The following is a 17,610-nucleotide window of genomic DNA, read 5'->3' on the forward strand; positions in this document are numbered from 1 at the left end:
GTGGCAGCTGTTTATATATTCATTGCAAATTTGGCTTCCTGTATTTTGATTTTGCAATGTCATGAGTCAATTCCTTGCACCATGTTCCTCTTAGAAAGTCCACTAGAAAAAAGAGTAGTTCCCTAACATCTTATTAGGCTTTGCAGGCAACAGTACATTATGAACTTTTGTTGGTTAAAAGTAGCTAAGAAAGGATTTATCATCAGGGCAGGCATTTTACAGAAGCTCACTTAGCTTTGAAAAGAACGTCAGCAAATTCCATATTAAAATGGTTCAAGAATTTTAGATTATTTTTGAAAGCATGGTTTCAGTTTGTAGCTTCTTTCAATACAGAATGAGCACATTGATAGGGTTTTGTTAGCTGCGTCCTGCTGTGAGATTCCATCTCAGTTTACAAGAAGCATAAGAACGAACATGCTAAATACAAGTGGAAATCATTTTGCTCTGAAGTGTGATCATTAAAGTGCAGCTGTTCGTCATGTGTGTTCAGGACAGTTCAAGGGCTAGTAAGAGAGGAAGAAATGATCTAACATCTGCACTTGTAGAGACAGCCTGCTACAGTATAAAAAATATTTGCATTATTTTAATGTTTGTTACTATTTCCATATAACATGTTAACCAGGACATGAGTAAACGACAAATGTATTGATCTGGCTTTGCTTCATTTATTTCTTGCTTAACTTAGGCCATCTATGTCAGTGTGACAAAGACAGTTGTCAGAAGGTAGAAAGAAACTCCTTGTGCAGGTAGTAGCATTTCTAAACAGTAAAAGCCTAATTCTCCATTTCACATACAGTTTCATGACCTTACAGACCATTTCAGAACCAGCACTCATGGGTTTTCTACAGTAAAGGATAAGAGAGAGTAAAGAAAATTGGTGAGCCAATTTTAAGTCAGCCCTCCTACAGTGGCACAACTTTTGAACTGTAGCCAAATATCATCTTCCCACTTAATCTGTGCTGATTTCTACTGCCTCAGTTTGTGAACTGAAATAGTCCTGAAATAGTTACTGACATAATTTCTCAGCATTACAATAGGAGACTATGGCATACAGATTAAACAGAACCTCTTTGCAATAGCATCCTGAAGTTCTTCAAACTGTATTCAGAACTCACATTTTTTGCAAATTCCTAAACATATGTATCCTCAAAAGCGGACGCCCCAGAAGAATTCACTATAGTCTCTGCATCTTCTTTCAACAGCATGAAAACACTTATTTCTTGTTAGGAATCTGTTCCTGTTCCCAACACATAAGAGACATACAACTAATTATATTCATTTTTGTTTCAGTTACTCCTTAACACAGGAACACTTTCTATGATCCAGACTGCTGGATTTTAGAGTTTAGTACAATCTAAAGCTACTTCTGATAAAAGAATCTCCACCAGAATGAAAAGATATCTAGGTAATATTAGAAAAGAAAAAAATTAGGGACCATCAATGACTACACTGATGACAGCTTATTGATTCAGACAGCTAATATGCTGATAAGAAATCTACAAGCACAACTTTACTTAAAATGCTATAGCAAGCATTGTCAAGTAATAAATCCAACTTACCTGCGAAGAGCTTCTGTGGTAAGCTGAGTAGTGAAGTGGTCCAGAAATAGCAGTATCATGTGGTAAGGATGGATACTGACTCTGCATTGGATGGGGATGCTGGTTGCTATAGCTACCATAGTTGTAACTTCCTGTGTATCTAAAATCCAATTAAAAACACTACTTAGTATGCATAATAACTGTATTGCCACTAATAATTCTATAACTTCTGAGACATACAGTTGCACTTTTTTGCATAGGAGAATGATATTTTAAATAACCTTTAAAAAAAGATATTTCCCAGCTCATCTGGGAAGCAGATCCCACATAGTGAAATGATGTGTTCAGCACAACAACAAATAGAGAGACTCAGCATGTTTCTCTGACTAGTTTTAAATTGCAGACTCATTTGTGCACTTTCCAAGGAGAAAGTGTCTTTCCCTTTTATTTTATTGCCATGTTCCTAGTAAATTGCTATCCAGGCTGAGGAAGTATGCTAAGATTTGACTTAAAGAACTACACTGTGGAGTTCAGGTGTCTCCTTGCACTGGGGTCAGATGTTCCTTTTTTTAGGAGAGAGAAATATGTATTAATTTGCATCTGAAACATACAACATAAAGCTTTAGCACAGCTGACTCAAGAATAGAGTGGGATTTGAGGTTGGAGAACCTGCCTACTTTCTTTTTTTGTCCCAACCCCTTGCCTAGGGACAGCCAGGGGTAAAGAAGGGAGCAGTTTCCTTAGCTATAAGAAACTGCAGGATGAGTGTTTGTTGGCCACCATTATCTGGGCCATCCACTAGTAGAAGATGCATGCCACTTTTTGCAACGTCCCCATCTTTGCGTAGCCATGTGAACATTCGATGCTAATTCAGCACAGAAGTTTAAAGGCTCTTAAAATATATGCTATTGAAATGAAACACAAACCATGATAAATAAAACAAACAGGATAAACAATTCATTGTGAGAAAGGGAAGACAGTTATTTGTACAGACTTTTTCTGTAAAGTTCAATGTCATTTTTACACTGGGTAGAGTTTAAACGTCTACTATTCTTTTGATTTTATGACGGTATTCTAGAGACACCATGTCGTGCCTTACACCAGCCAAACCAGCAGCTTCAAAATGAGAGCAGAGATCCCGCTCCAAAAACATTTTTAGGACATAAGGCCCTATGTCCATCTTCATTGTTCAACACTGAGCTCTCATTCTTACATTCACTTGTGCTTAGCTGTAAATACGAGTGGTTTCCATAATCTACCTCAGACAAGCTGGTGCTCACAATAGATAGTATCTCTGTGGAGAGTAAGGGAGAGAGGAATGGCTGTGTCATGGAGCTGTTTCACACTGTGGTAGGCAGACATCTTGTGTTTTAATTCCTTCAACACAATAGACTGGTAAGCAAGATCTGCAAGATCTGCATAAGCCTGGCATTTCATAGTGCAGCCTTCTCTGCTTGAAGAAGATTCTGGCCTACCTAGTCCCTCCTGTAGTCCTGGGTGCCCTTGGACTCCCAAACAAAGCCAAGTCCTGTAAGGTGGTGTTTGCACTTCATGCTTTCTCTAGTCATTAAGGATGCTATGTCCTAGTCTGGAAGCTATTGATCCTGTCTCCTTCATTCAGACACTCATCACTTTTGGCTAAAATATTTAATTCACTTGAGCATGGAGTTATAAAGTTTCTCATCCTAATATTCATTGTGTACTTTTGGTCCAGGAAGCTTCCTCTGTCTCTCTTCAACTTCAGGAGAGAGAGCACTGAGGACATGAGAAGGAGATGGCCATGCTCTTTCGAGGCTAATATTTTCCTGCCTATCTGAAAGTGCTTGGCTGAGGAACACTACATCTCTCTAAGAAGAAAGTGTACCTGAAAAATCCAACAAAAATGTCTTCTGCCAAGTACCATCTCTTACAGTGACTGCTGAACCACATTTATAGTCATTGAGTAGTGGGGACAATACATAGATGGCATGTCTTTGGGGAGGTCCAGCTGGGAACTGGCAGTTACTCTGGAGTGTAGCAGCTATGATTCAGAAAGAATGGTCAGTTGATAGTACAGACAATAATGCAAAGTCCTGCATCTGCAACGTCATAACTCCTGCAGCGGTACAGGTTGGAGCCACTTGGAGAGAAAGCAGCTTTGCTGAAAATTGCTTGCAAGTTCTGGTGGACAAAAAGTTGAACATGAGTCACCAGCATGCCCTTGCAATGAAGGTGACCAGCAACATACTGGGCTGTATTAGCAGGAGTATGGACAGCAGGCCTACAGAACTGATTATTCTTCTCTATTTAGCACTTGGAAGACCACACCTGGAGTACTGTGTCCTGTTTTTGGCTCTCTACTATAAAAATGACATTGACATACCTGAGCGAGTCTAGTGGAGGACCATTAAGACAGAGAGGGGACGGAAGTGCATGGCTTACAGAAGAGAACTGAGTTTGTCCAGCCTTAGGAAGAGAGGCAAAGGGATGATCTACAACTATCTAACAAGAGCGTATAGACCAGGTAGAGCTGAATTCTTCTCAGAGGTGCACAGTAACAGAATGAGAGGCAACGACACAAGTTGGAACAAGGGAAATTCCAAGTATATATAAGGATATTTTCTTCTATTAATACCACAGATCTTCCTGAGACCCCACATGTGGAGAGTACCATTGTGGATTTAGAAGAAGATTTACTGGAGTGAGCTAGAGTAGATTATGGACCTTGTGCTCTTCTCCAGTTTCACAAATCTGTGCTAGCGTTGCTTGCTATAAGGCTTGTTTTAATAGTGGGGAACAGATCATGCAGCCCTTTCTTCATTTCTGGTAACATACATTTGGCCTTCATCAGTTTTTATTTTAGAGGGAGCAGTTTTTACTATTGAACTTACATTTTATTTTCTATAACTGGCCAGAAGCACAAATAAAGTATTTGTACAAATCAATCCAACAGTCTATATTTCAGTCTATAACAGTCTATATCCAATTCGCTCTTGGGAACTACTAGGGCTTTACATTGTTCCAAGGCTTCAGTTCTCAAATGTCTTTACATTGTGGAATATTGTGGTATAAAGCGCTCTGATCTTTTAGGTATTCTCTTTCTATCTCAAGATGGTTTGGAGCCTTTATATTTCACAGAGGATCATCTTTAGTGTGCAAGATTGGTAGGAACCCCAGCAGAACTGCTGTTAGGAAACTTTCAGGTATGCTGGGTGGCTAAGAGTCTGCATTTGGTGGGAAATGCAGCAAGGGAATGGCTCGTGGCCTCCATACTGCTTATACTCTCTGCCGGGCCCTCTGCATGGGAGTGAGGGTCAGTCTCTGCAGCTACAGCAGCTGCTCACTCCATTTGTTGCTTCTTCAGAAACTTGGAAATCTTAGTGCAGACTTTGATCTTCTCTCTTTCTTTTTTTCCAGGGCAGCCATCTGTTTGAATCTTGCATACAAGGTCTCTTATTTTTTCTTTTCCTCTCTGAAGATATGGTTCTTTAATGCTTTTAAACAAGCTCTGTCTTTAATCTGTGACTGCAACTTCCATAAAAACTATGTAATGAGTCTTGTGCTTCAAAACATCATGGGTGAGGTCAGTAGATTTCCCTGCAGACGTTTCTTCAGGAACATGTCTCCATAGCCTGTCACAGTAGACTCAAATCATATAAAAACTGAAATACCAATATATTGATTTTGCTGTAGAGCCAAAATAAGTACAAATTGTAATGAATCAAAACAATTTTAATAGTACTATATAGAGGGCAAATGAGATCAGGAAATCTTTGTGACAGAAGCCATATAAACGCAGATTAACAGAGGTCCTAACCCTATGAGCTTACAAAGTCAATTCCAGACAAGAAGGCAGATGTCACTGAAATGTTTAGAAGCATCACCAAAATGTTTCTATCCACGTGTCACACATAAAACCAAATGGCAAAAGAAGTCAGATTATAGAATTCTTTGTTGCTTTTCAGAAAAGTTGATTCACCTAGATTAGAAAGTTTCCTCAAATCACCTACCAGAGGCAAGAGGTTCCTTTAGGAACAATGAATTTTCACATACATACAAATATAGATATTATATATACACTGCCTTACTATGGTCTGTTCCAATTCTTGCATCCTGTTAGCTCCTGAACCTCCCTGCTGCCCTATTTCTGCCTCCACCAAGGAATCATACTGCTGGATAGGAGAGATGTTCCATATCTCCATATTAAGGTTTTACCAGTAAGGGCTTAACAGTGACATTCAAACAGAAGTCCAAACCTAACCACATCCAAGAGGGAAGGAGATGCAGGGTTCAAATTAATCTACTGTAACCCTTCCAAACAGTATACAGTCTTCCACACTGGGAAAGCACTTCTGCAAGGTTAGTGAGTATGCAGGGAGACTGAGGAAATCAGTAAAGTCTTTTGAACCTCTTGCATGTCAGCATTTGAGTATTCGCTAATCTTGCTACATGCCTGGCCCTTGTCCATCGATTATTTTGTGATTGTTTCTTTCTAGTTATGGATATCTATGAGTTATACACTCACTCAAATGAGGATGGCACAGAAGAACAACACTGAGGTTGGAGGGGACCTATGGAGATTGTCTAGTCTAACCTCCCTGCTCAAAGCAGGGTCTGCTAGAGCAGGCTGCCCAGGATCGTGTCCAGATGGGGTTTGTGTATTAGCAAGGATGGAGACTCCATAGCCCTTCTGGGCAACCTATTCCAGTATTTGATCACACTTACAGTAAAACAAGTTTTTTGTTTATGTTTAAACAGATTTTCTTGTATTTGTATTTGTGCCCATTGCCTCTTGTCCTGTCACTAAACCCCACTGAGAAGAATCTGGCTCCATCTTCTTTACATCCTCCACCAGGTATTTACACACATTGATAAGACCCTTCCTAAGCCTTCTCTCCCTCGTGATAAACAATCCTAGCTCTCTCAGCCCCTCTTTGTATGATAGATGCTTCAGTCCTGTAATCATCTAAGTGGCCCTTTTCTGGACTTACTCCAGTATGCCTGTGTCTGTCTTGTACTGGGGAGCACAGAACTGGATTCAGTGCTCCAGATGTGGTGCTGAGCAGAGGAGAAGGATCACCCCTCCTGAGACATGGTATAGTAGGGTCGTTCTTTGGGCACATCTAGCCTTTGGGATAGAACATGGCACAGGAAAAGAGGGATCAGAGGAGAAATCTACTTTTATAAAATATTCTCCAAGCCTACTGTGTTTTTAAATAGAATTAAATGAGATTATAAAACTGAGACATAAAATAATCATACAACAATAACAACAGCCAAAGAATAATGATACCAGCATCTTTGCAATTTAGACTTACTACATCAAGAAACAGATTTCACTGCATTTCCAAAAAAAACCCTAAGCATAAGTTAATACAAAACCCATAAAAAACCCCCAAGACACTGAGAAGTGACTTACCCATGTTCTTCTCTGTGGGGATAAACAGGTATCCTGTGTGTGACAGATGATGATGGTACATGCGGACTTCTCATGCAGGGCAGCTGTTGGGAATTTTCAGCAGGTGACCCAGCAGCTGTTGTCACAGTGTAGGTGAGTGACCATGTATAGGATTGCATAGCTCCTGCAGAAAAACAAACATTAAAGGAATACAGCTAACATGGGCTGTCATTCATAAAGGTGTTATGCTTTGGGATGGTGACAGGAAAGCAACCTAATAGGCACTGATAATGGAAACAGCATCAACCAAAGTGAAGAAAACAGTTATGTCTGAGGCATAAATAAAAATACAAATAGGTCAGCAGGAGTGTGCAAAGATCCAGAGGTAAGAGAGGTATCTGGAATAGCTTAGACCCTGAACTTTCAGCGTGGTATTGTAATTTGAGGCTACCATTTTTTCAGAAAAACTGGGATAGGACTTAGAAATGGAGCAAGACCAGTGCTAATATTTCTCAGGCATGATGTGCTAAACCCTGAGGTCTCTCTCACACGGAGTGGGCTGCTGGCCTCTAGCTCTGAGGCTGATCAGGCCTGGACTGAGGCAGGAAGTACGATCAGAACAATGAAGGATTAGAAAAAGATAGGTGTTTGTTCCACAAATAAATTTCTTGAATCCTTTCGTAGTTTGTATCTCTTCCACCCAACTAGGTACCAGCCTTTGTAGTGGCAATACAGTGGTAGATCTCCAAATTATAACAACTACATAGACAGAAATAGCCTAGCCGTTTTCTTCCTGCAAATAATGTTTCTTTCTTCTTTCGAGGCGGCAGGGACTGGACTTAATTTATTTTTTCATGTAGAGCATTTGTGGGAAGAGCAAAGCAAAGAAGTGGGTTTTCCATTTTGCTTGGAAGGTGCTGAGTTTTTTAATCATCCTGATCCCTTCCAGGCAGGAACTCCAGATTCATGAGCCAGCTGCTGAGAAACCTTTGTCCTTTGCACACACCCCTTTCACTCAGGAGGCTGACAGATCCATTGTTCCAGTATAACATAGCTCTTGCTGGAGGTCATGACCATACTGGCTGAGATTACCCTGCAAATGAGGACCAGAACACTGAATTTAACCCAATGCGAACACTAGTTTGGGGGGCTCTGGGCACTCTTGACTCTTTTTCGGTAGCTAAAAGGAATTGCAGGAGGTGACTCGCTTTTTTCAGTGTGGATTCTAGGACTTCCTGTAGTATGAAAGGGCCTAATTCAGAGAGGGAAGTGATTGTATTACCAGGTCTGTGTCCCCTCCGTGGCTCTGGGGAATGAAAAGCCTATCATCTCAGATGTGCATAATTTTCTCCAGGTGTGTGTGATTTTATTTGGCAAAATCAGACAAATAATTTTTTGAAATGGGAAATGCTTAATTCTGGGTGTGAACCAAGGCATTCTGAGCTTCAGGAGGTAACTCCAGCTTGAAACACTGCAGCGGGGTGTCATTTGGTGCTCTTACGGTAGAGACAACCTTGGATGTGTTACGACCAAGGATATTTGCGCTAGGCCTGTTTTCACATGCCTGCATTTTCCGTCACCAACTCTTGAATTTTCAGTCTTTCGTGTCCTCCCATTGAAGAGGACCATTGAGATCCCTGAGGGCAAAGAGGAGGCACATACATTTGAGCTAGCACATCAGTGCTGCTGTGGCTATGAGCAGACATGGTTCCTTGAGTTGAGGAAAAGTGTTTGAGGAATCTACCTTCACTAGAAAATACAGTGTATGCGGAAGGGGCCAAAACTATGCGGTCACCAAATAGCTTCGTGTGAAAACAAGAGAAAAACTGTTTTGAAAATATCAACAACTTGTCTGCAGAGTATTTTGGTGAAACGTTTCAATTTCAAAAGGTCAACATATTTTCCTAGTGTTATTTTCCAAAAGAAAATTTGAAACTTTTTTTCAAAACAGGCCTAAATTCAAAAGGCAAAAACAAAGCCAAAAGAAAGAAAAGAAGGACAACAGAGATGGTGAAAAAACCCAGATACTTATTTTTAGGTAACATTACTGGGTTTTTTTCACTTTTTTGCTTTTTAAATTCACCATAAAACAAAAGTTTTACTTTGACCTGATTTTCATTTTTTCTAAGAAAAAAATCCACCATTTGTCCTGGTTTCAGCTGGGATAGAGTTAATTTTCTTTCTAGTAGCTGGTATAGTGTTATGTTTTGGGTTCAGTATGAGAAGAATGTTGATAACACACTGATGTTTTCCATTGTTGCTAAGTAGTGTTTATACGAAGTCAAGGATTTTTCAGCTTCTCATGCCCAGCCAGCAAGAAGGCTGGAGGGGCACAAGGAATTGGGAGGGGACACAGCCAGGACAGCTGACCCAAACTGGCCAAAGGCATATTCCATACCATATGACATCATGCCCAGTATATAAACTGGGGGGAGTTGGCTTGGGGGGCAGGTTGCTGCTTGGGAACTAACTGGGCATCGGTCAGCGAGTGGTGAACAATTGCATTGTGCATCACTTGTTTTGTATATTCTGATTCTTTTATTATTATTATTATTGTTATTGTCTTTTTATTATTGTTATTGTTATTATTTTCTCCCTTTCTGTTCTATTAATCTGTTCTTATCTCAACCCACAAGTTTTACTTTTTTTCCCCGATTCCCTCTCATCCCACCAGGTGGGAGTGAGTGAGTGGCTGCGTGATGCTTCATTGCTGGCTGGGGCTAAACCACGATACCATTGAGCCAAAAATGGCATGACCTTCTTAGTTCTAACAAGAAGCAATAATAACAGGGCCAAAAGATCCTTTGCATTTTACCAAATATGGTTAATTTGACTGGCCCCAGCCATTGTGACAGCCTCCTTTTCTTTTTTTGAAAAATAGTAGGGATCTTATCTCAGTCTGATGAAAATGACTCAGTCCAGGACAGCAAGTTGTTTCATGTGCTCCCTGCGGGAAGTCCAACTCCTTGGATGAGAAGATTTGGCCACTCCTGGCATTCAAGTCTAACTGGCAGCTACCTCAGTTCAATTTTAAAATAAACGTTTAGGGTGTAACATGCTTTGTGCCTGTCCAGACAACAGAGAAACAAATACAGAGACTAGGTCTTGCAGTGGAAGAGTTGTGAATATCTTTGTTTAATTTTCCTAACCAAGAATTGTCCCCAGTACTACAGGATAGTACTTCACACAGCTGCTCTAGGAAATACTCACTTTCTTTTGGAGGTTATGATTTAGAAACAAATGTATGTTGGGTTTTACTCTGGATTTCCAGAGTGACAGAAAGCTGTTCAAATTATTTTTTTCAGGATGTTCTTGGGAATCTACAGTTGCCTCACTTCTCTTTGCCTCTGTGGAAGGGATGCCATTATTTTCAGTGACCTAGTCACAAAGACAGAGAGGAAGGATAGAAGACAACAACAGATTTGCAGATGTGTGTATGTATACATTGGGTCAGCTAGGATACTGCCAACATTGTGGTGGGTGGAAAAAGAGGAATGAGGTGGGTCTGAAAGTTTTTCCTAGTTAGCTTTTTAATACCCGCCTATGTCCCAGCCCTATATGATTAATTTCCTCAGCTGGCTGCAGAATTAACTCCAGGAGACGAAGTCTCTTTTAGATATGACTGAACCCAACTGAACTGCTTTCTGAAATAAGCAAAAACAATAGTGATTGAGCAACATTGTGCTCTGCTTTGTGTTCTGAACATGCAGGGTTTGATTAAAATAGGGAAGTTAATTTATTATCACTCCTTTTTCTTTTCTCTTTTAACAAAAAATTTGATTTTGAGGATACTAACCAAGAGGCCATCTGACCTGTAGGAGAGCCAAGTATAAATGGAACTATCAGTCCAACAACAGCCCTGTTGTCATTGGTGCCATCATGTACACCAGTGCAGAAAGAAACAAAAGTTGCTTCACGATGCTGCATTTTGTACTTACTTTATGCTGAAGTAAATGACCACCCAGGTACAAGCAAGACACTCGCAGCACTGTGTATTATGTCTGATAGTAAGCAGTACTGTCAACCTCAAGCAATCAGAAATCTGGAGTCAGACCCCCATTCTGCCCCCACACAACGAAGAGATTATCTTAACTTTCAGCTTTAGAAAAAATACAAGCTTTTCCATTTGGAAGGGGAGAATTGCCTTTTAAAATTGGAAACTTTGACTTTTATACTCTGTAGCTATGAGAATTAAACTCTGTTGAACAAGAGCTGATGTTCTCACATATTCATATGAGTTCAGGAGCTGAAGCTTTAAGAAAAAAACAGAGATTTGTTGTACTCACACCCACAAATATAAGAGGTGGTAGCTCTGTGCAAGTACCTTCTGTGCCAGATTCCCAGAACATTAATACCTAGCCCAGACTCGGAAGAACAGTGACCTTAAATGACCCTTGCTGACCTGAGGAATTATGTCACACACACATTTCTTGAAACTAAACAGTAACCTGCATAGATTAGTTTACTAACATATTTGGAACTATTTACAATTCAGAGTTCATTTCAGGTTGTCTAAAAACCATTGCATTGGCAAATGAGTAATCACAGCTTTAAGAGGGGCTTTAAGAGAGAATAGCATAGTCAGCCATATAGCTATCACTTTTATTACAATATTGTTGCAGCTTGAACAATCATTAATCTGGCCTTTGTGATTTAGAAAGGATGGAGGCTAATTATCCTTTTAAATGTCTAGTAACTTAACAAAAAGTTTTAAATAAAATGTTAGCTGAGCCATGCCAGATGTTCTACCACAGAATGCTATATACAGAATTTACCTTTCTTTTGCTCGGTATCATGTTTAATCAGTTTAATTTGCTGGTTTTGTGCTGACCACTGACTCAAGGCAAAAAGGTTAAAATGCAAGTTTAATAGTTAACTTTTATTGCTAATGCCACAAGCAGGAAAGAGTTAATGATGCCTTAAATTGGGGAACTGAGAGCTAGTAGTAACCAATGGAACTAGCTCTCAAGATTTGCAAAGCATTTGCAGAGTTTTACATTTACCTCATAAAAGACACATAAGAGAATCAATAGAGTGTACTTTAAATATATCTCTCCAGAACAGAGGTTCCTGTTCCAAAATATTCTATATATTAATGCCACAAATCTGTATATGGAATAGTTTGATTATATGTAATACATCTTCAGCACTCCTATTTTAAAGTATAGCAATTCCCTGTAGCTGAAACATGGTTGTTATTTTATATTACTTCATGTCAATGAACCCTGCATTCCATGGTGTAATGGCTAGCAAACTAAAAAGGTGATCAGTTCATCTGCATGATGAACATGGGAAATGGAGGTATTACTAATTGCCCAAATTAAGACAAGGAAATAGCGACATACTTACATTTAATCTTAACAAGACCACTACTTGCATTGACAAATTTGGCTTGTGCTAGGCAAAAATGATTTTCACACTTGCAAAAGTGAGACTGCACCAGACTGTAAGAATAAAATCCAATTCAACAAACCTAAAAAGGAAAAGCTGGAAAAAACAGAGAGCTAAAATAATCAGAAATAGCTTTCTTCCCTAAGAAGTTCTGCTATGGGAACAACTACGTCAAGTTCTACTGCCTGTACTGTGGGAGCAGGTCCTTCAACCATTGCTCCCAAGTGATCCTGCTTCTGGCTTGACACTTCAAACTAGCTGACCTTGGCCTTACCAGGACATAAAAAATTAGAGAGTGAGAGAATAAAACAGACTATAAGAAGATAATAAACAACATGAAAACAAGAAGGAATTGCGTTTGTAATGTTTGTGTGAGTCCATTCCCTTGCATTACTGGTGGGACTCAGGAGGGATATGTAAGATCCATGCAGTTCCCAGGCCTGCCCATATCTGTGCCTAAGTCAAGTACCTAAGTCAAGTAAGCTGAAGGTGGAAGCCCACACAGCTGACAAATAGGCTATTATATAAATATGGAATAAGCTTTGGGTTAGTAGTTATGATAGTCACATAGAGTTACAGTCTCTGCAGCCTAAACACAAGTCAATCAAAGCTCCATTCCTGTCAATGCCACTGGAGAGCACGCAGTTCCCTGCTTTTCAGTCTTTTACTTCTGGGTACAGTTCTGCACCATACTAAGTTCTGGTTATAACATCACAACAATCCCATTGGGCCACAAGGTCTACAGAGCAAGTTACCCACAAAATCAGCGTTTCCAGACCCAAACATATACACCACCTCCAGTGTTGTCTGATCCAAAGCAGTGTGCTTACCTGCCATGTCTAGGAATCATGTGTCACTTTTCTAACTGTTCTGGGGGTAATACCATTCTATTTCCCTCTTAAATATGATATAGTCTCCAACAGGGAGAAAACCTTACGTTTCGATGTAGGGACAAATGTTCTTAAATCTCTTTCTACCACAACTATGCACTGTGCTTCCCTGTGGTGCCTTTGAAAACATGAAAAAACTTTGTCAGAAAGATTTATTAGTCCTTTAGCCACTGCCAAATTCTCCAGTGTGGTAAATCATCACTTTCTGACATTCTTTCATGAAGATTTTGTAACTTTTCTAGTACGTCACAACAGTGATAGTTTCCACATTCTGATTATACACCCATTTCACTGAGGAGCAGCAAAGCTGGAATTTCACTGCCTGGAATGCCTTCTGAAAGTCATTCACATTTCTGCCTTTTTTTTCCCCATAAGTTAAGAAAACACTGTCTTTTGATGATACAGACAATCCTGCCCACATCCAAAAGGTAATGAGTGAGTTTACATTAGAACACAGAGGATGGTTACCCATTTATACAGAACAAACAAGAAGCCAGTTTTGTGCTTATTGTTTTCTGACAATCCTGCCCACAAGTTGAATACGTTTAAGCACAATTTTTTTCATCTGTGGGCCCACCAGTATACAACAACCTCATGAGCTGCCATAATAGAGTATGCAACTGAAAATAGGCTTCAGACATGTAATTCCTAGTCTCTAACATTAAAAGATGAAAGTTACCAATGGAGTGTAAAACATTCCCAAGAGAAACTTGTGCAGCTATTTAAACATATTTGGGTCTCAATATGTTGAAAGATACCACCACTAGTGGTTCAGTATTTTGAAAACCTCACTAAACCTTAAAATATCTGGCACATTTCCTTGAACTATATAAAATTTTTCGTAGAGACTGATTGCTCTTAAAGTCATTGAAGATGCTCAAATGTGCTATTCATAAATAATTCTTTTGAGGCATTGCTAGAAACATGAAAAATTGGATTGATTTTTAAAACCATTTAGAAATAAAGTGACAGGTCTGCTCTTCTGAAGGCGTCAGCTACTGAACAGATACTGGTATGCTGAGGTCTGGGATCTCCTGTTAGGCCTTTGGACTCCAAATGTCAGATCTTTATCCTGTTAGATTGCACATCATGTTTGGATACAGTGTGAAGGCATAACTGATACTTTAAACAGATTTCTGTTTGGGAAGGCTTCTCAGCTCTTGAAAGACAGCATGTGGTGTTCTCAGGCTCAATTTCAGGTGACTAAGTGCAAAAGTAATCTTCAAGCAGATCTAGCTGCTATAAGCCTACTTACCTGTTGTAGCTGCTATGACACCATACTCTGGGGACTGATTGCTGACAGGCGAGGGGGCAGAGGGCACTTCCACTGAGGTGGCAGATTTAGCTGGGGAGAACGGCACTGGGGAGGGAGTTGGAGGGGCTGGTTCACTCAGAATAATTTCTTCTCGTAGTTCTGCTGCAGGATGAGAGAAAAATCGTCATACATAGTTAAAGGTAGAATCAAGGAACGCTGAGAAACGAAAAAAATTAATGCAAACAGTTAAATTCTGTAGGCTGTATTTCAAGAAATGCATTGCAGGAATCACAACTCTTTGAAAGAGTACTTCTATAATATTCAGCATTACAACCTTCAGTGTACCTTCGTAAGACCTCTTAAAGGAAAGTGCTATTTTTCCTGTTGTATAGATAGGAAACTCATGCACAGACAACTTAAGGTTTATATTCCTGTAATATATTATTAGATATCTAAAACTAGGAGTCCAGACTGAGTCAGGCACTCCTACTCATTCTAGAGACATTGGAAAGAAACAGGAATCTCCAGGGGTTTCCAGTGGCTTTTGGCCATGACCTTCTCTCCTCATGGCCTAAAGAGAATGACACTCTGGATAGTTCTAGCTGCTAAAGCTATGTGGAAAGTACACAGGGATAAGCAACTTGTTTGTCAAAACCCCAAGAGGCTATGGCAGGGCAATGAATTAAATCCAGGTCTTTCAACACATAGAAGATATTATCCTAATCACTGAAATGTTCTTCCCATAAATCTACAGGGTGACAACCTAAGCCAGAGCTAAAATGAAGAGTGGAACTTTCCAAAGGTGACAGAGGGGTTTAACTTGCCAAAATTAATGGGAGATGCAAGGAAGGTAGATCACTGAGGATCCCTCATTACAAGGGGCTGCCCTGAGCAGAGAGACTAAAGGCAATCTCTGTTCACTTCTGTTCTGGCGAGTCAGGGCAGAGTGAGTAGAGTAGGACTCGGAATCTACTTCTGTACAGGCACTTAGAACATAAGCATACCAGAAAAGATAGCTTTGGTTTTTGTCTTTGCTCACTTCTCCTGTCTCTCCCTCATATTTAGACTGGTAAAATCCATTAATATCAGTGAACTTATTTAGTGTTAAACCAGGGTGAGAGAGAGAATCAAGACCAGGTTCACTGAAATACAATGGTGGCTTAGACAGACTAACTGAGGTAAAAGACTCAGTAAAAAATCTCTTACTGAAACACCAAGTGTGTGCTTAGGAATGGGGTTCAGACACCCAGAGTTACAACAGGCCAGGCAGGCCTCTTTCAGAATGTATTAACCAGGGACACCCCCCTCACAAATGACTTATTTCAAATCATGATGGAACTGAAAACCACTTTGCTCCTAGATAAGCCTCACTGGGTTAGATACAGAAATGTCCTAATGTAGGAAATAGTGAATACAGTGGAACAAAACAACAAGAGGTGAATAAAAGAACACTCACCTGTGCTTCCTTCTCCTTTCATTGCCCTCATTAGCTCATTAGCTCTCTCCTGACAATGGAGTGATTCTAGCAGGTACAATACATAGTCATCGAACATCAAGTGAATAAGGTGAAAAGACCCTGGTAATAAAGTGAACAAACAAAAAAGCCATTGACTGTCTCAATACACTCATTAAACCAATGATTATGGTATTCAACACAAACAGTACTGAGTAAGACTGCCTCCATATACTACTGTCACTGAAGTATCTCTCTTACTCAAGGTAAGAGAGGTCAAAGTAAAACTGGGGACTAGCAAACTCTGTTCACCCCTGGATTTATACAGGCTTATACAACGAATTATTGTGGGTTTAGGGTGCAAGGAGGCTGCCTAGCTGAGAGATGGGACTTGATGGAGTTTTATTCTCCTACATTAGTACTGAACCATTTAGACCATTACACTAGAGTGGAATTGTTTCCTTTTATCTAAAGGACCAGGTATAAGTTTCTGTCAGAAATAGAATCCTGAATTGGTTGCCTTAGTGACAGGTCCTGGTATGAGTTTTCTGAACTACCTGTGTCATTGGACAAAGAAATGAGAGAGTGATCAATAGGAAGGTAGAAACAGTCTTCCAAATCTCCTGATGGTATATCTCCAGCGCGTTGCGTGGACTGGATGAGACATCCATTAACTGCCAAACATAGAGGCATTAGCAGCAGTTGTGGATGTCTTAAAAGGAAAGACTTGTGCCAAAACTTTGCTCTGTCATACTTGTCCTACCATGTTATCTTTTCCTAATTATCAGTTTGAATCATATCAGCAGCATAACATTTGGCCTGTTTCTGTACTTACCTCTGAAGATGCCATGGATACTATGTCTTAACTGCCATGACAGGAATGTGAAAAACTTAAGGGCTAAAGGACTTAAGGGAAGAGTATGGACAAAAGAAAATGTGGGGGATGGAGTCAAAAAATACTTTGAAAATTAATAGTAAAAGGAGATTATATGGATAGCTATCTGCCACAAATCCTTAAACAAGATTTGAGTACAGATGGAGAACTTGCTAATGTTGTTAGAAGGAAGGACTGGGTGATGCTATGGACTAGAGTAATGGAAATGAAATTTAATAGCACACTGTAAGAAATTCTGCCCTTAGAGATTTATATTATCCTCTGATTTATATACCACCCCTATAGAAACAGAAGTATTAATATTATTGCACAACGCACTGGTGAAACCTCACTTAGAATATTGCATATAATTCTAGTCACCCATGTTCAAGAAAAATTAGTACAAGTTGAAACTGGTATGGAGAAGATTACCAGGAGGATGCAGGGAATGGATAATAGATTTAAAATGACTAAAAATATGGCTGGCTTCATTTTGCAGAAAGGAAGTGAGTTGCTTCCCATAATTTATAAAGAAGGATAGATGTCAGGGATGGTGAAGAAATGTTTGCTCTAGAGCACTCATAGCCACAAAAATAGATGTGTAAGAAGAGAACATAGATGCATTTCAGAGGAAAATTAGAGGAGCAAAGCATCAGAGCCAAGACATTGTGTAGTGTCCTCCCGAAAGGAATAACATTCATCTGCATGGGAAGGACTGACAAGTATCAAGATGGAGTTTGGTCAGTTTATGCAATAGACTCCATGACACAGAGTACCTGTAATAGCTCCAGACAGGATTTGATCCTACAATGTTTTTTTGTTTGTTTGTTTT

General features: G+C 39.7%; 1 protein-coding gene across 2 annotated transcripts in view; it reads right to left on the bottom strand.

Moving 5' to 3' along the window:
- The window catches only part of RFX4 (regulatory factor X4), a 97,994-nt gene that overhangs the window by 9,893 nt on the left and 70,491 nt on the right, over nucleotides 1-17,610 (bottom strand). Inside the window, exons 14-17 of one of the 2 annotated variants that reach the window (XM_030041537.1) lie at nucleotides 15,908-16,027; nucleotides 14,452-14,610; nucleotides 6,937-7,099; nucleotides 1,560-1,698 (exon numbers count right to left, since the gene is read on the bottom strand). In XM_030041537.1, the coding sequence (XP_029897397.1) occupies nucleotides 1,560-1,698; nucleotides 6,937-7,099; nucleotides 14,452-14,610; nucleotides 15,908-16,027 (581 nt within the window). Of the gene's footprint in view, nucleotides 1-1,559; nucleotides 1,699-6,936; nucleotides 7,100-14,451; nucleotides 14,614-15,907; nucleotides 16,028-17,610 lie in introns of both variants that reach the window. The other variant, XM_030041536.1, reaches the window with a different exon arrangement.

Source organism: Aquila chrysaetos, chromosome 17 (genome assembly GCF_900496995.4).
Source record: "Aquila chrysaetos chrysaetos chromosome 17, bAquChr1.4, whole genome shotgun sequence".
In the NCBI taxonomy this organism is placed as follows: Eukaryota; Metazoa; Chordata; class Aves; order Accipitriformes; family Accipitridae; genus Aquila; species Aquila chrysaetos.